The sequence below is a fragment of the Chionomys nivalis genome, chromosome 13, assembly GCF_950005125.1.
Source record: "Chionomys nivalis chromosome 13, mChiNiv1.1, whole genome shotgun sequence".
In the NCBI taxonomy this organism is placed as follows: domain Eukaryota; kingdom Metazoa; phylum Chordata; class Mammalia; order Rodentia; family Cricetidae; genus Chionomys; species Chionomys nivalis.
In genome coordinates, this window is record NC_080098.1 from 10,547,245 (window position 1) to 10,574,118 (window position 26,874).

The following is a 26,874-nucleotide window of genomic DNA, read 5'->3' on the forward strand; positions in this document are numbered from 1 at the left end:
CGTATTTCTCAGGCAGCAGAAGGAGTTACAAAACAGGGACCAGAGAGAACCAGCCCGCCGCTGCCCGTTTCCTAGCAACTGTTTCCACAGCAACCACGCGGTCAACAACTGTCTCTGGAGGAGCAGAATAGGTTCTTCCCGAAAAGGAGTTGCTATGAAAGGGTCAAAGGGAGATTATTATGCGAAAGAGAAATTTTAGTTCCTTGTTAAAAAGCGGCGAGAAAAGGAGCAGAGACAGTGGGTAGTTGTTGTTGAGCAGTTGTTAAGGAATCCTCGGTGGCCATGGACCCACCCTGCACTTCCGAGAGTATTTATAACCTCATACCCAATGACTCAAAGGAGCCGCCCCAGCCTCCTAGGTATGTGGTAAGCAAAAGTGACCAGTTCAAAGGAAGACTGTAAATCTTCCTTTTAAGGACTTACTGGGTTTACATATCGTAGGACTTTTTAAATTAAAATATATTTTTGTGTTAATGAAGTAACCTTGGGTGGCAGCTTCTTAGGAACAGGTGAACAGGTCTGTTTAGCTTTTCATAATCTCAGAGAAGGCGGGCGGGTGCTGTGGAATGGTCATTTTATGGCCTTAGTCTCCTGCTAATACGTGATTATTGATTCAGTTTGGTGGTGTGGTGTCCAGTGAGAAATTTCATGTCATTGAAAAGAGAAATATCAGTTTTATTAATAAGTTTTAAGAAATTCTATGCCTAAGTTTAAGTTAAATTCCATATTGTATTTGCCATCACGATTTCTCCTTCTGTATTCTTCGCCTCCTCTATCTAAATTCTCATTTTTTCTTACTTGAATTAGTTAAGCAAAGATGGTGAACTAGAGAGTATTTTCTAGGATTTTTTTCAGATCTTATGGTTTAATGGAAGGAATATAGTTGGATGGATAGAGATTCCAAATTATATAATTGAGGGAATTTTTAATGTATTTGTTAGACCCCTACAAATCTACAAATCTCAAAAAGGAAACCGCAAAATAAATATCCCAGATATGCTGCCCTATAACTATTTCTTAAACTCTATTGAAGTCTGAGAGGGGAGAAGAGGGCAGTCTCATTTTCACTCATGAAAGTAACAGCTACTTTAAAAGAATCAGCACCCAGGAAGCTGAGTTCAAGGCTAGCCTGAGCTACAAAGGCAGACCTTGTCACTAAAACCAAACAACCAAGAAAAGAAATCAACCCTCTGGGCTTTAAAAATCAGATTTACAAATTATTTTGAAGATGTTCAGCCAATTTTCAGTTGTTTTCAGATTTGAACAATAAGTGAAATAGAATCTCTGAGGTCAACTTCTTATTCCTCGGAGTGTGGCAGCAAAGTGTGCTCCTTCTGCTTTAAGCCTGAGTAGCTTAAACCAGAGGAGTCACGAATATTATACTTCCATCTGTTTATCAAAATCTGGTTGAGGTCAGGCAGTAATGTGAATGCTGACACACTGTGGAGTTTACAGGGTTCACATTACTAATGGCTAAATTTGGTCCAAAATTTCCCTATACTGTACTAGATAAGCTTCTGCCTCTCTGTAACATAGTGAAAGAAACTATCTTCTGCAGAATACTGAATTTGGATGTCAAATTATTTTATTAGTTAGCATTCTGTTAAATAGTAAAGTTTTACTGCACCTGGGAATTTTGTTGTTTTAAAGCAGTAATCATTCGGCCCCTGCTCTGTGTATAACAGTGCCCTAGTATTCTTGCACATGTTGGAGTGACAGCATACATTTCTTTGTTTTATTCTGAAGAAATAAGTACAAAAAAGGGACTTAGAATGAGAAGGAATAAAGGAGGTGCCCTAAATAATTCTGTTAGGTGAAGTCAGTTTTCACAGCAATAATGGCAAGAGGGTTTTGACAAGATGCCAGACATGCAGACTTCTGTTTTATTTCTTAAAAATGATGCCCAAACACTTCACCACGTTCCTTCACTACACTAATACGAACTTCTTCCCCTTGGCCTTCTCATTAATAGCCTTGATCACATGAGAAGCTTTAAATGTGCAAATCCTGTTTACATCCCTGAATAATAATAATCCGAGCTCCCAGGGAGCTTGCGGTGGGTTGAAGCACTGGCTCAGACTCATCTCTTGCTGCACTGTGATGTCCCACATGTCACAGATAAAAGTTTTCTTGTTGAACAGAAATGTAAACATTAAAATGCTGATTAAGCACCAAGTAATATATTATTTAAAACCCTAATGAAAGTTTCAAATAAAAGAGTGGAAGAGATATTTCAAAAACAACAGTTTTCACTTTCTGACATATGAAGAGAAGGTCGCAATTACAGGTGGGGTTTTGTCAACAAGGAAAATTGCAGCTGCCATGTTCATCTGAGTCACCACCACCTTTCACCCACATTTCTGTAGATAACATGCAGTAAGAACTGTTGGCACACCTCACTGAAATTCTACATACAAACCACCGAGGAAAGAAAACATGCCAACACTGCCAGTTAAAGTGAGCTGCCAAGAAAATTTGTAGATAAGTGAACCTGTTCAGAACATTATTCAATTACAGAACAAGGTTTGCCCTCTTATGCAAACAACCTGTAATATGAAATTGTGATATGAAAAGTCATTTTAAGACATCAGTTGTTAGATTCACCACAATTCAAATTTTACCGAGTAAGCCTGTGTCTTTATTCTATCCAGGACTCAGTAAAAATAAAGGATTAAATTAATTTAATTTTAAAATTTAACTGAGCTGGACATGGTGACGCACACCTTTAATTCCAGCACTCAGGAGGCAGAGGAAGGCAGATCTCTAAATTCAAAGCCAGCCTGGTCTACAGATCAAGTTCCAAGACAACCAGGTCTACACAGGAGAAACCCTGTCTCAGAAAACAAAACAAAAAACCTCAATATACATGTCTACCAGTAAGAAGAAACAGAGTTGCAATGGTACTACCCAAAGAATCATGTCCAACATGCTGCTGCTCCAGACTCTCTTTTTACCATCATCATCTGTTCCCACAGCTCTATAGATAATCAGTATGTTTGAATTTTACGGAAGAGAACACTTGGGTCCAGAAACTCGAGGCAGATAAGAAGGGCAGGAGCTAAGTAAGACTGATACCAGTCGGACACCAAGGTCCAAAACTGTTTCAGTCTGCGCATGCCCAGAGAGAGAAAGGGGACTGGAGGAGTGCAGCTGCTTCCGTAAGAGTGTTCGCCTCTGCTGCTGATAGCGTCTCATGTATCGGACACTGGTAAGTGTCCATACACTGTTCTCTTCCCGTACAATAAGAAGTGTTGTCTGTGATGAGACTACCAGAGAGAAGAGAAATGGTGGCATAAAACTGCGGTGGCATTACAGATGAGGAACGTGGAAGGTGAGCTTGGAAGTCTTGTATCTGTCTCACTCGCGTTTGACTCACAGCTACCAGAAAGCCGTCAGTCATCCACAAAGAAAGAAATGTGCTCCAAGTCATATGTCACAAGCAAAAGTTAAACTCTTGCTGAGCAGATGTATGGCGCTCTTTATCGGGAGCCATGGTTCCTGAACAGAGGACACTTCTTGGGATGAGGACAGGGGTCAGCATCAGTCCCACAAGGAATGTGCCGTGCTTCAATGGTCTAATATTGACCCTAGTGCCAGCATAATTTAATGAAAACAATTTGAACTAAAGTATGCTGTTCCGTAGTTTAAATTGGGTATATTTTCCTGGTATTTGGGACAACACTGTCCAATAGAAATGTAAAGCACTAAAATATTTTCTTAGTCCTTTTTAAAAGAAGGCAAAAGCAAAATTAAACCTTATGAGGTATGTTGTTTAGTTCAGTGACTTCACTACCATCCTTTCAGCATGTGGCAGTAGCCCCATTTCACGTGTTTAATATCCACAAGTATGCAGCAGCAGGAATCTAGAAGAGTACAGTGACTGCGCTGATATTTGTCAACTGCTTTTTCTCAATAGCTTATGAGAGATTATAACGTCGTTCATGAAGCACCCCTGCATTACTGGTGATAAAGTGAATACAGAGCATACCTGTCATAACTAACCACTCTGGAAGTAGAATATCATCTATTTTTGAAAAATTAGATACTTTATGTAATCAAAAGGATGAATTGAAAATCATTTCAACGCCTGTGTGTGAACTTACACAGTATGTAACTAAATGTGAAAACAGTCTCCTCAGGAAATAATCTGGAGGACTTTCTAACGCAGTTCAGGCTCCAGAGTTAATATTCATCTAAAATCCAAAGCGAACGCACACGCGCTCTTCCCCTGCACACCGGGGTTTCTCGGGCATCTCACTCAGTAGAAGGAGAATCTTAGCTTCTTTCACATTATCAGCACGTTTGAGCATGTTACCTCTTTGTGTGTCCTTTTAAATTTATAGAATGGATCACTATATGGTGATTGTTAGCAATAAAAAGTTATAATATCTTAATCGAGGATGACAGTTTTAATTTCAAAGTAAGTCATATCTGGTTCAGTCTAAAATGAGTAGACAACAAATTCAGTTGTCTGATAAAACTGCCTGCTAAACCTTTATAGTAAAGCCTTATAATTTCAAACATGTAATGAAATGTAGCTATTTAAAATAATAAGCATGGCTGGACGGTGGTGGCACATGCCTTTAATCCCAGCATGGCAGGCAGAGAGAGACAGAGCTCTGTGAGTTCGAGGTCAGCCTGGTCGACAGAGCCCTGTAGTTGGATTTTCTTTTACTCCAGCTCCACGTTGGAACACCAAAACGTTGTTGGTTATTTATTTATTTATTTATTTATTTATTTATTTATTATACAGTTTTCTGTCTGCATTGTGCCTACACCCCAGAAGAGGACACCAGATCTCATTCTAGATGATTGTGAACTGTCATGTGGTTGCTGGGAATTGAACTCAGGACCTCTGAGAAAACAACAGCCAGTGCTCTTAACCTCTGAGCCATCTCTCCAGGCCTTTGTTGGTCATTTTTTACTCTTACTATTCTTACTCTTTGCTCTTTGGTCTTTTTGGGGGGTTGGGGGGCTGCGGCCCAGCTACCAAATAAATACACACAGAGGCTTGTTCTTATTCTTATTATAAATGCCTGACCTTAGCTTTGCTTCTTTCTAGCCAGCTTTACTCAATTTAAATTAACCCATATACCTTTAGCCTCTGGACTTTCATTTTCTGTCTTTCAGTATCCCTTTCTTTACTTCTTGCTCCGCGCTTGCTGTGTAGCTGGGTGACTGGCCCTGGGGTCTTCCTCTTGTTCTCTTGCTCCTTCTTTCCTCAGATTTCTTCTTCCATTATTCTCTCTGCCTTCCAGCACTTCCTATTCTTTCTCCTGCCTAACTGTTGGTCATCTTATTACATCATCAGCTATTTTTAGACAAAGAATAATAGCTTCACAGAATTAAACAAATGCAACATAAAAGTGTGAAACACATTTTTGCATAGCTAAAACAGATGTTCCACAGTATAAACAAATGTAACACACCTTAAAATGTATTCTTCAACAAAAGTGAGTTCCAGGGCAGCCAGAGATACACAGAAAAACCCTGTCTTGACAAAACAATAATAATAATAATATAAATATAAATAAAATAATAAGCTTCGTATATACTGATATAAAATGTATCACACTATACCATACTTTAAAAATAAAGTTGCACATAAACATGTACATATATCCATGAAACAATAAGTAGTGTAAAATAGTCCACGAATCTGATAAAGAGCAAGAGGAGTACAAGAAATGGTTAGGAGGAAAGAAAGGAAAGCGAGAAAATATGTCATTATAGTCTAAACCTCAAAAAAAGAGAAAGAAATATATATGAGCAAAGTTGAGAATTTTGATGTCCGTTAGTGCATCGTGGGGAAGAAGAAATTAAAAAGAAACACTACAACACTAAATCAAAGTTACAATTCATATAGATAAACAGACACTGAACTTACACCAGAAGTGTAATTGGAGAAATGAAGGGAAGGAAGCCAAGATTATTGCTCATTTGGAATTAATTTGAAACAAAAGATGTTACCAATATAGAATAAAATATCAGCCAGCACTTTATGTAACCAATGAGTATGTTTTCGATTCATATACATGGGAAAAGTACTGAATCACCAGTCTTCAAACTAAGAAGGAGGTGGCTATAGACACACCCTGCTTCACATAACAGGAAACACGTCTTTGATGATGACACCTCTGCCTACTTCCACAGAAGCTACAGGCACAGGTTTGGCCTGATGGTTGCTTCCTGAAATTGTCTTATGACTCACTCATTTCCAAAATGTTCCCAGCTACTGAGTTCACAGGTAAGGAAAGGCCCAAAAGCATAGAAACAGTTTGTTTTTGCAAACCACTTGTATATCCACATGAGCATGAACTGATGAAGGCAGGATAACTGACATGGAGAAGGGGGATGTGATCAGAGTGGATTTATACAAACATGAGAGTGACAAAGTTAAAAACCCAAGTTAGAAACAGACAAGGAAGAAAACAGATTTCCCTAAATTCTACATCCCCAAGGTAAATAGTTATATTTAATGTATTTGCTTCCAACAATATTAGTGCAAAGATTTCAATATGTTTATAACTTAGATAGACATTATATGTATAATTTTCATAACATCACTAGGTCCTCGGAATTTTCTAAAGTTATTGAATATTCTACAAAAAGAAATCTATTTTTAATTATTTTAAAACCAAAAAATAGGATAGCCTAATTTCTGCCTCCAGCAAGGGTAGGGTTTGTTGTCTCACCAGAAGCAGCTAGGACAGGTTAAAAACACACAGAACCAAGGATTTCAAACCCTGGAGAGTGGACACACAGCTCAGCCCTCCCTAAAGGAATGAGACTGGCTTGCAGTTGCCCTAAGAGACACTCCAGGGACAACTTCCTGGCCACAGTCCAGAGAAAGGAAACAAAGCCCTTGATTATCCCGGAATTATGAGGACAGATTGGAGCTGGAAAGACAAAGCAGTTATAATTCACATCGTGGCGCAGAGAGCTGCCTAGACAGGAACAGAAACCCACATGAGGTTTCCTTGAACTCCTTGATTGATAGTGTGTATGTGTGATGAAATACAACACCAAGAAAATGACCCTCGGAAAGCAGCAGCTCCAAGTTCATCCACTTACAGCTAGAGTGGTGAGGTTTCCTTATACACAGAGCGCATTGCCACGGGGCAGAATCGGAGCAAAGCTCCCGAGCTGAAGACTTGACATCTAACCTTAAAATTACCAATTTTTCCAACTATGACAACTGCCTTCCAGACTCAAACTAAAGAAATGTTAAAGAATAAAAGAAGAAAAAAGTTAAATAAAAAAAAAAAGACAGAAGTCAGGAATCAACACTATAAAATTTGCGTTACTTGGCATCCAATAAAACACGTACAGGCAAGTCAGGCATGGTGTTGTATGCCTTAAATACCCACATTTAGAAAGCAGAAGCTGGTGGATCTCTGTAAATTCAAGGTCAGCCTAATCTTCAAAGTGAGTTCTAAGACCGACAGAGCTATGTAGAGAGGCCCTGTATTAAACAAACAAAAATAACAAAAATGTACAGGCATGGAAAGAAACAGGAAAATATAAGATATATCCTAGCCGGGCAGTGGTGGCGCACGCCTTTAATCCCAGCACTCGGGAGGCAGAGGCAGGTGGATCTCTGTGAGTTCGAGGCCAGCCTGGTCTACAAGAGCTAGTTCCAGGACAGGAACCAAAAGCTACAGAGAAACCCTGTCTCGAAAAATCCAAAAAAAAAAAAAAAAAGATATTTCCTAAAAGAAAAGCAGCCAATCTAAACAGCTAGAAATGTCACAAATAAAAAAATTACAAGTCAAAGGCATTTAAGGCAGACATTTTAAACATTATGTCCAAAGAGGTAGAGGGATGCAGGAATAAGATATGAGGAGATGAAAATGGGGGGAGATACAAGTCTAACTTTCAGATGTGAAGAAGATTGTCCAAAATGAAAATATTGGGTGGGGTCAGCAACAGCCAAGGCACTAACAAAGAAAATAAATCAAATCTGAAGACACCACAGCAGCACAAATGAGACGTGGGGAATAAAGAGCAGAAAAGAAAACAGAGCATTGCGAGCTAAGGACAATGTCAGTCAGCCTGTAAGTCAGACATGGTGATGCATACCTTTAATCTGCAGGAATCAGTCTCTCTTTCTATGACGTGGTCCCAAGGATCAAAACCTTCCTGACAAGTCTCTTAACCTGCTGTGCCATCTCATCAGCCCACGAATATAGACTAAAAGGCACATTAAAATCAAATGGCACAGACATACACAGTAAAAGCGGTGATTGGCTAAAATTTCTATGTAGTCTATGAAAGCATCCCTCTAACAACAAAAACATCAAGTACAAGAACCAGCTGATTCAGTGATCTAACTGGCTTGGGCAGGTGTCCCCTCCTCACCACCTTGCGTGTGTCCTTCTTCAAGCCATGTACTGGAAAGAGAAGGACGACCTCTCCCTGAGATAGGGAGGCCATTCTCCAGTCACGGGGAATGCAGTTGTGAGGCTCGCTGTGCTTGGTCTAGGCCGCAACCGCTCCAGTGTATACAGATGCAGCAGTATCTAGTTCCAGTGACTGAAGTCACACCAAGTATACTCCTCGGCTACAGTGGAACTAAATTAGAAGTCGGTGAAAAGGTATTGGGAAGCCTGCATCTATGAAAGCAGAGCAAACACATACGAGCATACTTCTAAAGGAAGACGATATAAAAGGCATTTAGGGCTGCATGAAAATGGAAGATGTCTTTCCTTTCTTTCTTCCTTCCTTCCTTTCCATTTTTTCAAATTTTTATTTTCTCTGAGACAGAGTTTCTCTGTGAAGCCCTGGCTGTCCTGGAACACATTTGGTAAACCAGGCTAGCTTCTAACTCATATTTTCCTGCCTCTACCTCCCAGGTTCTGAGATTAAAGGTGTGTGCCTCCAAGTCTGGTAAACGATGCCCTTTCAAATGTTTGGGATGCAGCCAAGGCAGTGCTTAGAGGAAAATTTATAGCTTTAATACGCAGAAAGTCCTAAAAGTTAAAAACCAAATATATTTACATCTTAATAAACTTTTTAATAAGTACATGTAAAACAAGGGGACTAAATATTAAAAAGCAGCGAAGAAATCACTGAAGGGGGAAACACGAGTGAGCATTAGAGAAAAACAGCGAATGTGGGTTCATTGAGAAGATGATTCAACTGCTGGCAAGACTGAGTGGCTGGGGCTTTGGGGTGGAGAGACACACATCACTAAGGACAGCAGTGAGAGATATCCCAGTCGATGCCGGAAATAAATGAACACCTTTGCCCCGTACCTCCTGCAGCCTGTAGTTCATAAGTGTGGTGGGTGGAGTCAGACCATTAAGGCTTTATGCCCAATCTCCGTTATCAATCAGAAATGTACGCCTGTTAGCTTTAAGTATTTTGCACTAGAAATGTAAATGCTACAACTTTAATTTTTTAATTTCAGGTATACATCAGTGTTTAGACCAGCTGTAAAAGATGACATGAAGAAATTCAAAACTGCAATGAAAACTATGGGGCCCGCGAAAGTTGACGTACCTTCCCCAAAGGATTTTCTAAAGAAACACTCAAAGGAAAAAACCCTACCGCCTAGTAGGTTTAATCACTTACTGTGTTAAATGTTAGAATTATTGGCAGGTGATTTAGTTACCCCGTTATTTTACCATCAACAAGCATTAAATATACACAGGCAGCAGTAACTTTACCTCCCAGGGAATGGGGCTTGGGCGACTTGGAGAAAGAGCGAGTGGAAGAGTAAGCTGAGCGCAGAGGGTGGTGCCGGCTCCGCACGGACTCCTGGTGAGGCAAGCATCTTGAGCTACTTCTTGGCCTATCCAAGAAGCCTCCCCTCCAACACCCTGAACTTCATTGCTTTCTCCTGGCTTGTATCTTTAATTGTAAGTGTTTACCAGACAGGTCGGCAGCCCAGGTACGGTGTCTGATTGATGAGCAAGGTTGCCCCTCATCTGGACTCCAGTCGTTTTTATTAAGTGAAAGAAATTACAATGGTCATTACCAGTTGTTGAACCAATATTCGATTGAATTAGGGACCACTCTAATAACTTCTTTATCTAAATTACCTTTAAAGACCTTACTCCCAAGTAACATTCACATCCTAAGGTACTGGGTCTATGGGTTCAATATATAAATTCTGGAAAGAAATGTCAGCCCCAAGAAAAGATTAATCCAACCCATAGACTTTTAATAGTAATTACATATTTCCCTTTGAAAATAGAAGTAATATAATTTAACTTGTAACAGGACACCAGGCCTTAGCAGGCTCCCAGACCTTAGCACAACTGACTCCATGGTGGAGTCACCATTCAGACTGTAAAACTCAGCATGGAGACAGCACCGCCAGGCAAAACTAAAACAAAGACCTAATCCATCAAAGTCCATCGTTCTGAAAAGTCTCTAAATGTACTAACTTACCTTTTGTGCTTAACAGCTCACCCTGAGAAAGGCTCAGTGCTGAGATCCCAAACACCCGGTGTAGTCACTGGCTGGTTAATAAAGACTTTCTAATGGCTTAAACCATGTGTGAGCAGTCTTCGCTGATGAATGTCCCCCACAGCATCACTAAGAAGACAAAGTCAGCTAATGCAGAAGTAAATAGAAACCAGACCTTAGTAACCATGGTACAGTTAGGATTGGAGTAAGGTCCTGATGAGAGAGCAGCTGCCTTAGTTCTTAGAAATGCACTTCGATTACCTGTCACTTAGAATAGACAACCATGCTGATGTGGCTGTATCAAAATGGCGTGTTGGAACTGTTACACTGAAAAGGCTGTGTTAAACGAAACAGTTCCATCTGCTGCTATCAGGACTGTGTGCACTAGAGACCAAAGATATGTTTGATGACTGTTCCTTTAGGACGGTGGGACACACGAGGAAGGGAGGAGTAGGCAATCTTGGTCAGATTGGTAACCTGTAAAACTGCATGTTTAATACACAGCAATTACTCATTGTAATGGTTTCTGTGAAAATATCCACAGATCATTGGGCTGCCAACATCGTTTTGTTAATTTATTTAATGGCTTTGTTAGAGTTTTTTCTTAAAAAAAAATAAATATCGACAGCACGCTGAAAATGATCTATTTATATATAAACTTATTTTAAATGGGAAAACTGAGTATGTGTTGTAGTCTTTATATATCCATCAGAAATATAGTAGTGATCTATCATTATTACCCTCCTACTCTTTTATACTGTTTTTCAACATAAAATTGATCACGTTGCATTTAATTTTATATTTTGACTATTTACAGTTGAGGTATAATTGACAAATGAAAGGCAATACATATTTGATGTACACAGAATAATAATTTTTTATTTTAAATATTTGCATATAACATTAGTGAGACTGCAATACCAGTGGTAAATAACTGGATGTCCTAAATAGTGTTGAGTAACAATGTTTATTTTCAAACATTAACAATAAAATGTTATATTTAACAGAAAAAAAGTTTAATAGATGTGTTCCCAAGAAGCCTCCAGTGCCCTTGAGGACCGATCATCCAGTCATGGGAATACAAAGTGGAAAAAACTTCATAAACACAAATGTAGCTGACGTCATCATGGGCGTGGCCAAAAAGCCCAAGCCAATTTATGTTGACAAAAGAACTGGAGACAAGCATGATCTTGAGACTTCCGGACTATTCCCCAAATACATCAACAAAAAGGTAGTCCTTGATCTGTAAGCGAGAGATCAGAGATTCCAAAGTCCTGCAGGGGGTCTCTATGAGATAGGTACACAGTGCGCTCCCTGGACAGACCATGAGGCCTGCGCATTCCCACCGCTCTGCGGTCTGTGTGGGGTTCACATCTAAAACAAGAATGCTGTCTTCCTCAATTTCAGTTACTAGTGTATTTAATAACTACAGCAGACATTCTCTAAAAGCTATTAATATCGGTAAGGTAAAAAGGTCACTAAATGCAGCCACTACTGTAAATCCTGAGGAACCCACCTTTCAGGAGGTCTTGGGATGCAGCCATTCAACTTGGGAGCAGAATGAGAACTTGGCAGATGAGGCTTCAAAACCACCCAAACTGCCAATCTCTCCAAAACAGCCCACATCACTATTTTAGTGTAAATACGTTGATTTAAGTTGAGTTTGGGTAAAGATTAAGAGCGCTGAACAGGGATTAATTATTTGGGTCATTGATTTCTGTCTGAAAAAGTGCTCATCAGAAAGGGATGATTTTATCTGCCAAATGTTAATTGTTAAAAAGGTTTTTAAATCAAAAGGCTTACAAGGAAAACTATACAAATTCTTCCCTATTTATATATTTATAGAGCATAAAAGTATGTTTGTTAACACATACTAAAAGAGGCTTCAACACCCTAAATATTACTAACAAATAATAGTAAGTTGTGGCCAGAAATAGATGAAGAATAGAAAGAGGAAGGAAGGAAAGAAGGAAGGAGGGAGGGAGGGAAGAAGGGAAGGAGGGAGGAAGAGAAGGAAGGAAGGAAGGAAGGAAGGAAGGAAGGAAGGAAGGAAGGAAGGAAGGAAGGAAGGAAGGGGAAAGAGAGAGACAGAGCTCGAGATATGGAGGAGAAAGGGAAAAGAAAAGAGGAAGAGAAGAGAAAATAGTGGGAAGGGGAGGGGATTGGAAGGGGGACTTCAGTAGTGAGGAATGAGTCCAGGTGTCTGCTGATCTGCAAATGGCCTCCAGGCTGCTTTCAGACCTTAGCACCCGTTCTCTGCAAACGGCTCCATCCAGCAGGCCAAGATCACCTCTGAAAGAACTCAGCTGTTTTCTGGTCATTGGCCACATGCTGGGAACTTTACTAAGACTTCTCAGGATGCTTCTTTCTCTTGAGGCACATCTAAGGTGCTCGTGGTTCTTGTCACATCTTTGAGAAAAGTGGACTCCTGGCTCCTTCAAGCTACTTTTAACCCATTATTGATATCTCATTGCCTAATTTCCCTCTCCTTTGGTGGTTATGTTGGAGACTACTGCACACGACAACTCCTCTCCAGCTATCTCTGTTTATGCCGTCCACATCAATACATTTTCTTTTAGAACAGAAAAAAAAGTTGAAGTATCCATCACAGACACAAAGATACCAGATCAGCCTACTACCTGTGTGTGTGTTTATCAAGCATAAAAGCCGCACACACTTGTTTTCAGGGTGTTGCTATTTACAGATTTGTTCAACTTTTTACTATTCGGAGTTAATGATTAGTAAATGAGGTGGGTAGCATCTCCTTTGATTTCTATTGCTGTGATAGACTCATGATCAAACCAATCCAGGGAGGAAAGGGTTTGTTTAATCTTACAGTTTATAGTCCATTTTGAAGGGAAGTCAGGAACTCAAGGCAGGAACCTGGAGGCAGGAACCGATGCAGAGACCATGGAGGGGTGCTGCTTACTGACTTGCTCTCCATGGTTTGCTCAGTCTGCTTTTTTATACAACCCAGGACCTCTTGCCCTGGGGTGGCAACAACACAGTAGTCCCTCCCATATCGACCATTAATCAGAAAATGCCCAACAGACTTGTTTAGAAGCCAGTTTGATGGAGGCTCAAATTTTCTCAATTGAGGTTCCCTCCTCCCAGATGACCCTAGCTTGTGTCAAATGGACACAAAGCTAACCAGCACCAGATGGTAAAGGTAAAAAGATTTGAGGAAAAACAAGCGGACTTTTTTCTCTTTCCTTTTTTTGTGGTTTGTTCTAAATGAAGTATATGCCATTTGTGATTTGAAATTGTGGACAAAATTAAAAGATAAACGAGCATATGAGGTTTATAACAATAATAGTGAGCTATTGTTTTGAATTCCAATTTGTCACTTGCTAACTTTGGGATCTGAGACAAGCCATTGGATCAATCATAGGGGTATAGTGAGCATTAAATGACATTAAATAAACTAAGCATATGATGATATCCAGCACCCCATAAAAGCGCCAAAGAGAATAGACATTATAATAGAACAATTAGCGATGAGAATCATCAGTCTCCAGCCAGTTAGCTTGCAGGACCACTCAAAATCACTGATGCTTTTCCTCATTTGCCAGATTTTTCTTTTCTAAAATGTGTAATACCGGTCCCTTTTCTGAACATACTATGCCAAACATAATCTAACCTCTAAAAAGGTATTTTTATTATAGGGCAGGGTGGTCTGCATGTGCCATAGCTCACATGCAGAAGGAGAAGAGGACTTCGAGGTGGTTTCCATGGCCACCAGATCCCTCACTGACTACCTCAGAGACACCTCCTTGCCTTCTTTATCTTCGGTTTCTTCTGTCTTCATTACCTTCTTAGCTATTATTTTCTTCAGACCATGCACACCTGTTATTTTATACTTTCCCCTCTCAGTATTACAGGGGGGTTGCTTTCAGAACCCTTGTGGGTACCAAAATCCACAAATGCTCAGAGCTCTTTTATGAGTGGCTTAGTGGATGTGTGTAGCATACATAACCTGTTATAGGCTTTATTTTATCTCTAGATTTCTTAACATAACCAATATAGGGCAAATGCTTTGTACGTCACTGGTATATGATGCTGTTTAGGGAATAATAACAAGGAAAAGTCTGCACATATTCACTACGGATGTAGTTAAAACTTTTTTAGATTTATTAATTTTTATGCATATGAGTAATTTGCCTGCATGTATCTCTGTGCACCATGTGTGTGCCTGGTGCCCATGGAGGCCAGAAGAGGTTATTAGGTCCCCTGAAACTGGAGTTACAGATGGCTATAGGCCACAAGGTGAGTGCTGGGAAGAGAACTCGGATTCTCTATAAATACAGCCAGTACTCTTAACTTCTGAGCCATCTCTCCATACCCAGGTACAGAATTTTAAACGTCCTTTCTTTGAGGTTGATTGAACACATCTTTCTACACAAGAAGAAGAATTCAATGGGGAAAGAAACTTTGCTTTTCTATTCACTATTATTTTAGCACTCAATAAATTCTCAAATATTATTTGAGAACTGAACACAGAGAAATCATGTTTCTCTAGATAGTGACAATGTGTTCACTAATTTGAAAGAACCTCAGTTGATGGCCTCACCACCAGTCCCTGTAAGTAGCTCAGGAACCTGAAAACGCAGCTTGCCTTTCCAAAACAACCATAGGGGGCTGAGCCAAACTTCCCATAAAATTGTTATGCATGGGACCATTAAGGGTTTGTTCTTATGGTTTATAAAGGTTTGTCTCCTTTTATTTAACCAGATTATTAAAAAAGAGACTTCTGAGATATGAGTTTCAGGTAAAAGTGATTTACATAAAATATGGGAAAGAAAAGCCAACTGCGTTTTCCTTAAAGGCTTGTTTTTGTAAACTCTGTATGCATGTGTGTTCTTATGTATGTGAACACAGGCACTACAGGAGGGAGGGGACAGCAAATCCTTTGGCCTAAATGGTTCTGTACAGCTGAGTGTGTGCTGGCGACAGAGCTCAGGTCCTCTGCAAAGACAGTAAATGCTCCTAACCACTGAGCCTTCTCCCAAGCCCTAGAAAAGCCAACCCCTAAAAGTAAACTTGCTGGTGTGGTGATGTGAGTCTCAGCACTCAGGAAAATGAGGCAGGTAGATATCTGTAAATTGGAGGCCATTCTGGTCTACATCGAGTGTTCAAGGCCTGGCTTGGTTACTATGTCTAAAAACTAGTATAGACCAGTGGTTCTCAACCTTCCTAATGCTGAGACTCTTTAATACAGTTCCTCATGTTATGGTGACCCAACCATAGAGTTATTTTTGTTGCTACTTTTTAACTGTAATTTTGTTGCCGTTATGAATTATAGTGTAAATATCTGTGTTGCCTGCTGATCTTAGGCAGCACTTAAGAAAGGGACATTTAACCAAAGGAGCTGCCACCCTCAGGTCTAGAGCTTAAGAACAGACACTGGTGAAACTCTGAAGAGAAACAAAATAAACTGCTACAAGATCTCTGTTCTGTGTGTGTGCGTGCGCACGCGCGCACGCACATGTGCACATATATGAAGGTCAGGGGACAACTTGCCTCCACCATGTGGGTCCAGGGATTGAAATCAGATCATCAGACTTGGGCAAACACCTTTACCCACTGAGCCAGCTTTCTGGTCCGGCATCAGCATTTGAAGTGACTGGGATGAACCAGCTCTAACTTGCGGGAAGGGGAGGGTGGAGGATAGGAGAAGGAAATTGAGGGATTTTGTCAATTTTCAGAGGTTTTGTTTGTTGGATCTTTATATATATATATATTTAAGACAGTAAAATTGCTTGCTCGCGAGTCCTTCATTGCTATGCTCACACAGAGAAGACTGCACACAGGATGCTGATTAGTTTTTTCCGAAAATTCCTCCCAGGATTACGGTGTCACGCCTGAGTACATCTGCAAGCGGAATGAGGATGTCAAGAAAGCCCAAGAAGAGTATGATAACTACGTCCAGGAGAACCTTAAGAAAGCAGCTATGAAGAGACTTTCTGATGAAGAAAGGGAGGCGGTTCTGCAGGTGAGCCTCTGGAGTCACTGCTCTCTGACCCTCTAGCCTTCATCGGCTCCTTCACTGAAGCCAAGGCTTTGACTTCAGTCAGAAGTGTCCCTTGGGGTCCAGCACAAGTGCACAGAGCAGAGTCGACTCATTGGAAAAAGAAAAAAACCTGTAGTGCAGGGATTCGTAAAATACTTTATTTCTAATTTGGTATCAGTTGTAAGGAAGCCCATTTTCTCCTACAACAAGCTGATACTTTAAAAAGTGAGAAAATAATCACTTTAATTCAGTAAATTTATTTTTAAAATCTCATAGATGAGGTATTTTTCACTAGATGGAGCTCTAGAATAATTGAAGCTATCCACATCCACATTTTTTTCATTCCAATGATTCAACTTTCCAAATTATTAACTAAATGGGTGTTAGATTTTATATATGTTCCTTCTATTTTGAATAAAGGGGCATAAGACAATGTCCACTGTAGTTTTTTTTGTTGGTTTTTTTTTGGTTTTTTTTTTTTTTTTTTTTTTTTTTGGTTTTTCGAGACAGGGTTTCTCTGTAGCTACAGAGCCTGTCCTGGAACTAGCTCTTGTAGACCAGGCTGGCCTCGAACTCACAAAGATCTGCCTGTCTCTGCCTCCTGAGTGATGGGATTAAAGGCATGCACCACCACCGCCCGGCGTCCACTGTAGTTTTATGGGAGAGGTCTGTCTGAGTGTGAGGCACCGAGACGAGCAGGGCATGGCACTGTCATTTGCGCAGGGCATTCATTAAGCACCTGCTCGTCCTCCTCTGCCATCATGCTGTCCCTTAAAGAAGTGTCCCTCAGAGAAACTCTGTCTGGAAAAAGCAAAAAAAAAAAAAAAAAAAAAAAAAAAAAAAAAAAAAAAAAAAAAAAAAAGAAGTGATTCCTTTTAATGTTTATTTGAAAGTTTCCTACCAAACAGTATCCAGTGACTTCACAAAACAAGAGGAGATGGTCCAGAAAAAAAGAGTTTGTCTGACAAACGTGGGTACATAAAAAGTGGAGTGTGATGGTGCATACCTGTAATCCCCAGGCTCCCGTGCTCACATGGAAGGCATCGCTTCATGAGAAAGAAGCTCATGGGCGGTTAGCCTGGTGCATACAAGAGGCCCTGTCTCAAACAAGGTAGAAGGCGAGGAACAATACCTGAGGTTGTCCTGTGACATCCACACAGTCATCATAGCACACACGTCCATACACATGCACACCATAAAAAAAATCTCTTTCATTAATTTCTGTTGAAAATGGGTTATATGTCATTTCATATTCTTAACATTTAATTGATGGCATCATAATCACCAATAAAATGTCATTAGATATCTATTTTGTACACAGTATTAGCCTGAGCAGTGAAGATAGCACCAAAGGTAAAAGATAATTTTTTGTTATAGAGAGTGCTATAGTTTGATGGGTGGCTGGGCAGACAGGAATGTGGGTTTGTGGGTTTGTGGATTTGTGGATATTAAGGACGTCCCAAGGTGATAGTCAGCTCCAAAAGAGAGAGATCTTAAGTGAAGCCCCAGAGTGCAGAGTGAGAAACACCCAGACACCAGGTGGGGCTAGAGAACAGGGGCGCCTGTGTTGAGGAGGTATGGCCACAGTGCTGGAAGAGGGGGAGGGGCGATGGCAGGCCGGTCACCTGGAGAAGCTAGGCTTTTAGCACTTCAGGAAGCACGCACCTCTGCAAAAGCCAGGTCAATTTACCTGCGTGATGCTGGAAAACGGTAACAAGGAAGGTCTTCCTTAGAGATTGCAAAGGTTCTTCCCTCCTGTGCCTTGTGGATGTAGTGGAGAAACCTTAGATTTCCTCTTCTGGTCACCCCAGAACCTCTCTTGGTGCAGCAATGGCAAAATTGTGACTCCTTTTCAGAATGCCCCACTCCCTAGCCGGTGCATAGTTACCCAGTTACAGAGCCAACTGCTGTCCTTCAGACCAGCCCGGACCTTTCTTCCCACCCATTTCAAGGATGCAGGGTTCTGTGGCACTGCAGGTGTATGCCCTGAGCTCATCTTCATAAAAGTCACAGTCTACTACACCTAGGAGGGACCGTCTCGTCTGATGATCCCAAACACCTCATTTTACAGACGAGCAGAGTTCATTCATGTGTGCTGATTCATGTGTGCGCTCCTCCGGTCCTTCGTTTATGGACATCTGTGTGTTTAGGGGCAGGAGGATAACACACAGGATAAGCACAGTCCTTACTCTCGTGAGCTCTAACTCTAGCTGTACTTGCCTTTGGTCACATATCATCAGGACTAAAGTCACAGCTAACACACACACACAAGGCAGATTCATCTTGGTTTGTGAAGGAAGCTTTAGAAAGAACTGTATTAGAAGTGAAGTCCAGTGAAGGAAATCAGCAAGGCTCTAAGACCTCCAATACTAGGGACATGGAGGTTCAGCACCAGGTACAGGTATGAGAAAAGTGAGGGATGGGGACAAAGGACCGTCAGTGTTCTCAGAACTTAATGTGCTTGAGAGACCTCCCAGCACAGGTAAACACAGCTGACCTGTGTGCACAAGTGCAGAAGGCAAGGTGTAGAGGCCCAACCTCTCCTCCTCCCACCAGAGCTGCTTTAAACTCGGAAGACAGAAGAACAAAAAACAGGAGACCCACAGAATCAGCTGGACCCTAGCTGTGTCACAAGGCAGGGCGGGGAGGTGGAGAGTCTTTGGGAACCAGGGGGTCCAGAGACAGGGATCAGAAGGCTTTTCTTATGGATCATGGCTTGCACTCTGAATTTTTACATCATGAACAATATTATTCCAGTACAAAAATAGGAGAAAGAAAAATAAAAAAAAGGAGAAATGTCTATTGCTACAATGGATAAAAGACTATTTTATAAGATAAACAAAAATAAAAGGTTTTAAAATTGCGGAGGCTGCATCAACGTGATACAAAATTCTATTGAGTTTCCATCCCTAGCTGTTGGCTTTGATCCAAACACTGCTGTACGTTCTCAGAGTTAAGAGCAAGCTATCTTTCAGAAAGAAAGCCACAGGAAAAAATGTGCTTCTGGGACAGCAAGTAATGTGAAAATATTCCCCAGCTCACTTGGAAACCCTTTGATATTTGAAAGTGTATAAATGTGTACATTTTCTCTCAGAGGTAGGCACCCTGTGGTGCACTGTGGAAACATGTTCGGGTTGCGTAATGAAGGACCAGAGGGAAGCAGAGTCCCTCTGAGAACGTCTCTTCAGGATGCGTCTCATATGCTATTAAAAGCGGCACTGACCCATCTCCCTCTTGAGAGAGTTAAACCTGGGCGACAATGGCCTCTACCTTTCACCATCCCAGATCTCTGGTTTAATCTGACTCAACAAAGGCCCAAATCACCTGTTCCATTTCCCCAACCAATGTATCTTATGTAGTGTATCCTATCTTTTCATTGCTTTACCTAAATACAGAATTAAGTCACTGAAACTCTATTGTCCCCCAAAGGATTCTATTCACTGCGATGTCCTTGTTATATAAAATACTTCAAACCCTCTTTTCCCCACTTGTTTTGCTTAGCATGAATTACACAAATTAGTGTGGATCACTGTGACATTTTTCATGTACACACTTAATGTGCTTTGATTATATCAAACCCTTCGTTGCCTTCTCCTGTCTCCTCTCCCTCCTACTGATCTCTTTCCCTTTCTGTTTCCTTGTCTTTTTGTTACTGTGGTAGTTTGAATGTAATTGGCCCCCATAATATCATAGGGAGTGGCACTATTAGGAGGTGTGGTCTTGTTGGAGGAGGTGTGTCACTGTGGGGTGGCAGAAGGAGGACTTGAGATCCCCTGTGCTCAAGATACTGCCCAGTTTTTCAGCGTGCTTCCTGTTGCCTGCTTATCAACATTAAACAGCTCCTTCTCAGGTACCGTGTTTGCCTGCACACTGGAACACTCCCTGCCATGACGATGACGGACTGAACCTCTGAAACTGGGAGCCACCACCTCAATTAAATGTTTTCCTTTATAAGAGTTGCCGTGGTCATGGTGTCTCTTCCCAGTGATAGGAACCCTAACTAAGACAGTTACCAGTTTAAAAATTAGCATCAGTGATGGGGTTCAGTATACATTTCACACATATATGGCTTGACACTCTGTCCTAGCTTGTTCCCCTTCCCTAACCGACCATACGCTGGCCTGCTCTGGCCAATCCCTTTCCTCACAAATAGCCCTTTCTCTGCTTTCATGTCGCATGGTTCCATCTAAGATTTCCTCCTCCCCGCTCAAGACTTCTCTCTGATCATATGACACACACACATGCACACACACATTAGGATTTTATCTTTATGTTCTCTTTATGAGGGAGAAAATATAATATTTGTCCCCAAGAGTCTGTACTATTTCCCTTAAAATCGCTATTTTTGAGTGTTATCCTTTCCTGCAAATGGAATGCTTTTGTTTCTTAAGGCCTGACACACATGTTGTGCACCCTTACTCATTTTCCTTATCATCTGGTCTGTTGACAGAGATCTGGGTTTGTTTCCTTTCCTACCTCTTGTGAATGCTGCATAAATAAACATGGAAATGCCAGGATCTCTCCAGTATGTTGGTTATGAGTCTGGCTGGTACTTAACCAGGAGTGATGTAGCTAGGATGCGGTGTGTCTATTTTTAGAGAAAGTCCTATGGAATTTCATAGTGGCCGTACCCGGTTCATCGTCCTCCAGCAGCTGTAAGGGCTCCTCTCCCCACATCCTCACCAGTCTCTGTTGTCATTCATGATTTTGATCCATCCAACAAGGGTGAGGTGGGATCTCAAAGAAGTTTTAATTTGAATTTCCTTGGTGGCTAAGGATATTGAACATTTTTAAGATATTTATTGGCTAGCGTTTGTATTTCTTCCTTTGAGAACTATTTGTTCAGTTTCTTAGCCAAAGTACTGGTTGATTTGTGATTGTTTTTGTTCCGCATTCTGAAGACAATCTCTTCACTCTGATGATTGTTTCCTTTGCCATGAAGAAACTTTTCATACATTTTAAATTTATCTTGCATGTATGGGTGTTTTACCTGCAGTGTGTGTGTGTGTGTGTGTGTGTGTGTGCGCGCGCGCGCACGCGCGCACAGCTCATAGATGTCTGGTGCCCACCATGACCAGACAAGTTGTTGAATCCCCTGGAACTGGAGTTAGATGGTTATGAAATACCATGTGGGGGCTGTAAATCAAACTGTGGTCTTCTAGAAGAGTCCTCGCTCCAGACCCTGAAGAAGCCCTTTAATTTTGTGTTATATTGTTTGTTAATTTGGGGAGTCATTTCCTGTGTTTTAGAAAAAGCCCTTCACTCTGCTGGTGATTTCAAGTATTTTTCTGTATTTTTCTCCAGTCATTTCAAAGCTTCAAATCTTACGTTAAGATCTCTCTGGCCCGTTTTTGAATTGGTTGTAGCATTGTGTGAGCAGTTTCATTCTCTACACATGGAAATTTTATTTTCTCAGTATTATATTTTAAAGGAACTGTCTCTTTTTAATGTATATTTTTAGACACCTTAACCAAGAATTAGGTGGTTATATCTCTGGATTTATTTGTAGATACTCTATTCTATCCCATCAGTGTGCATTTCTATTTTCATGCCGGTACCATGCTGGTTTTGTTACTATAGCTCTGTAACATAATCTGAGATCAGGTATTGAGATTCCTCCAACATTGCTCTTTCTGATAAGGATGATTTTGACTACTCAAGGCCCTTGAAAATTGAAAACTGACACTTCTATGTTCAGAGGTGGAGGCAGGCTCAGTTAAACTAGTGGACTCCCATCCCTCCCCAGCTTTATACTGATGCTAAATCTCTATTGAAAAACTACAGATGTTCACCAGGTCTGTCTTCACTTTGGCAGGTTTCCTTTCCTTACCAGCAATCTCTGCTGACCACAGGTAGTTTTTCATCCTATGGGCTTGGCAGGTCTCACCCTGCAGATACACCGTGGATTGTATCCCTGGGGTGGCTACTGCTCTAGCCAGAGATGACTCTAGAATGTGGGCCATCTTCTATCTGCCTTGGGATTGTGAGAAGGAGCTGCAGCACTGAGCTCTGGTCAAGCAGAAAAGGTCTTCATCCTCACAAAAACTCTAGAGAACTTCTGCCATCTCGGAGAGAGATGCAGATGTATCAGCCATGCCTGGAATGTCAGGTTTCTGGGCTCTCTGGCCGTGAAGGTCAGAATTCGTGCTCCAGAGGTGGTTCACACTAAGAGCAATCTGACTGCAGGACTACGCTGTGTCGAGGAGATCTGTTCCCGGTCTCCAGGGTCAGATTATCCTTCCCCATGCACTTCCTTGCCCAGCTTCCTGTCACCTACAGCCTGGACTTGTCAACATTCAGCCTGCTGCTTTCCACTTCCGTCTCCAGAGTCTTCCCACACCCTGGGGCTGTGGCAGGCCAAGCTGAAGCCTCAAGGAAGCTTGGTTTTTAATAGATTATTGCTCAAGATGCTAACTGGCTCCCTGAGTCACCCTGTATGACACTGTGGGATTTCTCACTGTCTCACCAAAATCCACAGCTGGAATTGCAGCTTGTGAACACTGCTTCGGGCTTGTCCCAGTGATGAAACTGCCTGTCTCCTGCGTAGCTCACCTTTCAGAAATGCCCCAACTTGGCTTTCTCCTTATTCTTGAGGCAATTGTCATTTTCTCCGCCCCTTTGGGACATCCTTTTACTTGTTTTGTGAATTTACAAAGCTCTTTTTGTCTCTAAAATGGAGCCTGTGTTTTCTTAGTGTGGGTGAGTCTGCACTTGTGTGTGTGTGTGTGTATGCAAGCATGTGCGTGTGTATGAGAGCATATGCGTGTGTATGCATGTGTGTTCATGCATGTATAGGTGTGGAGATCAGAGGTCAATGTGGGGTGACTTCTTTCACGGTCTACCATATTCTTTGAGAAAGGATCTCTCGCTGAACCTAAAGTTTCCCAATCCAGCTAGGCTGGATGAGCCACCAGCTCCTGGCCTCTTCTTGTCATGTGTGTAAATAAAATTATCTATGATCTCACAACGACAAAGAAGCGGCGCTAGTTTATAAACCTCACTGGATGAATTCCATCCGTAGCTTAAGAGCATGTTGTCAGTGGGGGCCCCCTGGTGCACTGTGATGAGAAATGAAACGAGGCAGAGATGGAAATGGCATTTATAGCTCCTAAGAGGTCCTTAATTTGAATCTGTTGATTTTAGAGCCCATAAAACATGAACCATGTTATTGAATTAGCATGTGTTCTATGTTTAATGATATTCCAGCCATGTCTAGAATACAGTAACAGGAAGGATGGGCCCCCTGACTATGTGGAAGATGACTTATTCTTCATAATATATTGAAAAGATATATAAAAGGTCATTGTAAAATTGAAATTTTTTCTTACAATAACATTTTGTCAAATAAAATATGATATGCCAGTCAAACACCCAGGCTACTGGTGTGGCTTCTGTGTTGAAGACTACAGATAAAACAGAAAATTCTGGGCAGGAAGGTGAAATTAGGGAGTGGGGCGGTACGGTCGAGAAAGTGCTTTCTTTGTGAACACGGGGACCTGAGCTTGAGTTCCAGAGCCCATATTGAATGCCAGGCATGGTGACATGGCTATGAACCAAGCAGTAGTCAGGAAGAAACAGGTAGATTCCAGGGTCTAAACAATGAGCCCCAGGCCCATGAGAGACCCTGCCTGAAAAAAGTACAGGAGTGGTCCTAAAGATGACACATGAGATTGTTTCCAGCCTCACTGACTTGTACACACATGGCCATGCACACTCATAAATACACATGTGTACACAAATATATAAACATGCATTAGGAAGTAAAGCTTTTCAAATAAATTTTTGAAAAATATTTTCCAAAACCAGCTTTGACTATCAATTTTCAGATAGTTGGTTTTGACCAAAACATCTGCCATGAGCTTGGTTCCACTCTGCACTTACATATGAGATGCTGAAAACAAGTGACAGCCACAGTGACAGTAAAGCAAGTAAACACTCCCAGCAGGGATGGAGCAGACCACAGAGGACAGGGCTTGGCTTCTGTGCGTGTCTTCTGCTACTGTGGCCAAGTCCTGGACCAACATGTTACCATTTCTAAAGCTGCTTCCACCTACTTGCTCTTGGTTACCGGCACACTTTCTCATCACTTCCTTTTGTGGTGTCCGTATTATTTCAAGGCTTCTCTACCATTTGCAGGGGCTGAAGAAGAACTGGGAATTGGTGCACAAAGAGTTCCAGTCCCTCTCGGTCTTCATAGATTCCATCCCGAAGAAGATTCGCAAGCAGAAGCTGGAAGAAGAGATGAAGCAGCTGGAGCATGACATCAGCGTCATCGAGAAGCACAAGATCATCTACATTGCCAACAAGTGAGGGGCATCGCGGGACAGGAACAGAAGAAGGAAGCGAGGACCATGGACGATGTCATAATAAACCCCTGCTTTCAAAGAGGGCCGTGAAGAGAATAGAAAGTTTTCACTAAAACTGTAGGCAATGTTGAAAGAATAGCTGAATTATTCACTGTCCTAGAGAAATTTTTCTCCTCCAATGTCACGGTTCTACTTATGAACAAAGCTGGAAGCCGCAGCCTCCGTCTGCGTTCTGTGATGTCACTCCTGTCACTCTGTCCTTGTTTCACACGAACATTAAATTTGGACCTTGAAAAACAAAAACACTTAGCATTTAGGGTTTTTTTCTTTCCCCCTCTTCACTGGGTAATACCAAGAACACAGTTCAGAAAACCACACATGGCTACCATAGATTGGAGCACGTGACTTCCCATTCCTCTGAAGCATTGTCTTTTGTTGCTTCCAAACTTCAGAGGTTTGAAACATATAATCTCAGGAGTCCCTTGTTACTTGTAATTATTCCTAGCTAAATATTTTCAGTATCCACAACACTATGCATTGTTGGAGGAGGAGGCTGCTAGTTTGTCCTAGCTGCCCAGAACCAAAATAACCACACAAAAACCACATTAATTAAAACACTGGTTGGCCCATTAGCTCTAGCTTCTTATTGACTAGCTCTTGCATCTTAATTTAACCCATTTCTGTTAATCTGTATATCACCACGAGGTCATGGCCTACCAGCAAAGTTTCAGCACATCTACCTCTGGCTATGGATCTATGGCATCTACCTGACTCCGCCCTTCTTTCTCCCAGCGTTCAGTCCATTTCTCCCCACATACCTAAGTTGTGCCCTATCAACAGGCCAAGGCAGTTTCTTTATTCATTAATGGTAATCACAGCACACAGAGGGGACTCCCACATCAATGCATGCTAAAAAGGTGTGTCTAAAGGAAGAAAAATTAAGAAGATAATAGGTGAAAGGCTCCAGTGCGAATGTCCCCGTCTGGTGGACTCGCTTTAAGGCTAAGCATGTAACTCAGTAGCAGGAAGCTAAAGGAGCATGGGGTGGGAGCAGGTGGAACAGAGGGGAGGGGAGGGGAGGACGACTTGTGGATCCTCAGCACACCACAAAAAGGGAACAGAAAAGAACAACAACAGAACAAAATAGTGCAAACAGGCTAATATTCTAATTTTAGACTGTGATGCCCCCCTGCATCCCATGATTTGCAACCAATACTTTACAGTTGGGGTCTGCTTTCGTTGGGTTCCATGTAAGTATACATTTACTAAGTCCCGAAGTCACATTTTGAAAGATCACATGACTTACTAAGCAACAGATTTATGATCTAGAGAAGTCTTCAACTCAAAATGAGAACCAAATCTATATATATCTAAGAAAGAAATTACCTTTCTCATGAAATTCATTTATTTGTTATGCATTTATTATCCCATGATTTGCAACCAATACTTTACAGTTGGGGTCTGCTTTCGTTGGGTTCCATGTAAGTATACATTTACTGAGTCCCGAAGTCACATTTTGAAAGATCACATGACTTATTAAGCAACAGATTTATGATCTAGAGAAGTCTTCAACTCAAAATGAGAACCAAATTTATACATATCTAAGAAAGAAATTACCTTTCTCATGAAATTCATTTATTTGTTATGCATTTATTGGCTTTTTCAAGACAGGGCTTCTCTGTGTAGCCCTGTCTGTTCTGGAACTTGCTCTATAGATCAGGCTTGCCTCAAACTTCAGATAACACCTGCCTCCCTCTGAAATTTTAAATTAGGAAAACTTGGCTAGGCATCAGCACTGCAAACTATAAGAACAATATAGTTTATGCTATTTATACTGTTTTTTAACCTATGGGTAACACAGAAAAAATGTAACAATCCTTTTGAAACATTTTACACAGAGAGAATTTGAGAAGTTCATTTAAAAGCTTGTATACTTAGAGGAGAATGTTATATGTCATTATGTTTGAAAATTCATCCTAAGATTTGTTTATGAGGTTCTTAACTCCTTTATTAACCAAGGGCAAATATAAAATAATGGACAGTGCATGACAAACACAAAAGCTGTTACCTGGGAAATTCTCACTTGTGCAGCTAAGAGCTGCAACACTAAACCCCAGAGGAACAAAATAGCCGTTAACAGAC

At 41.2% G+C, this 26,874-nt stretch overlaps 1 protein-coding gene across 3 annotated transcripts; it reads left to right on the forward strand.

Moving 5' to 3' along the window:
• The first annotated feature begins 133 nt into the window (after nucleotides 1–133).
• Nucleotides 134–24,979, forward strand: Enkur (enkurin, TRPC channel interacting protein). Of its 3 annotated transcripts, none has more exons than XM_057787890.1 (5): nucleotides 134–359; nucleotides 9,413–9,558; nucleotides 11,424–11,647; nucleotides 16,262–16,408; nucleotides 24,563–24,978. In XM_057787890.1, the coding sequence occupies exons 1-5, from the start codon at nucleotides 283–285 to the stop codon at nucleotides 24,734–24,736; spliced, it is 768 nt and encodes a 255-aa protein (XP_057643873.1). In that variant the 5' UTR covers nucleotides 134–282; the 3' UTR covers nucleotides 24,737–24,978. The 3 variants fall into 3 exon arrangements, with proteins under 3 accessions (XP_057643873.1, XP_057643876.1, XP_057643875.1); XM_057787893.1 differs by lacking the exon at nucleotides 134–359 and adding an exon at nucleotides 3,146–3,208 and having other exon boundaries at nucleotides 24,563–24,979; XM_057787892.1 differs by lacking the exon at nucleotides 134–359 and adding an exon at nucleotides 3,251–3,331 and having other exon boundaries at nucleotides 24,563–24,979.
• Nucleotides 24,980–26,874: the final 1,895 nt, after the last annotated feature.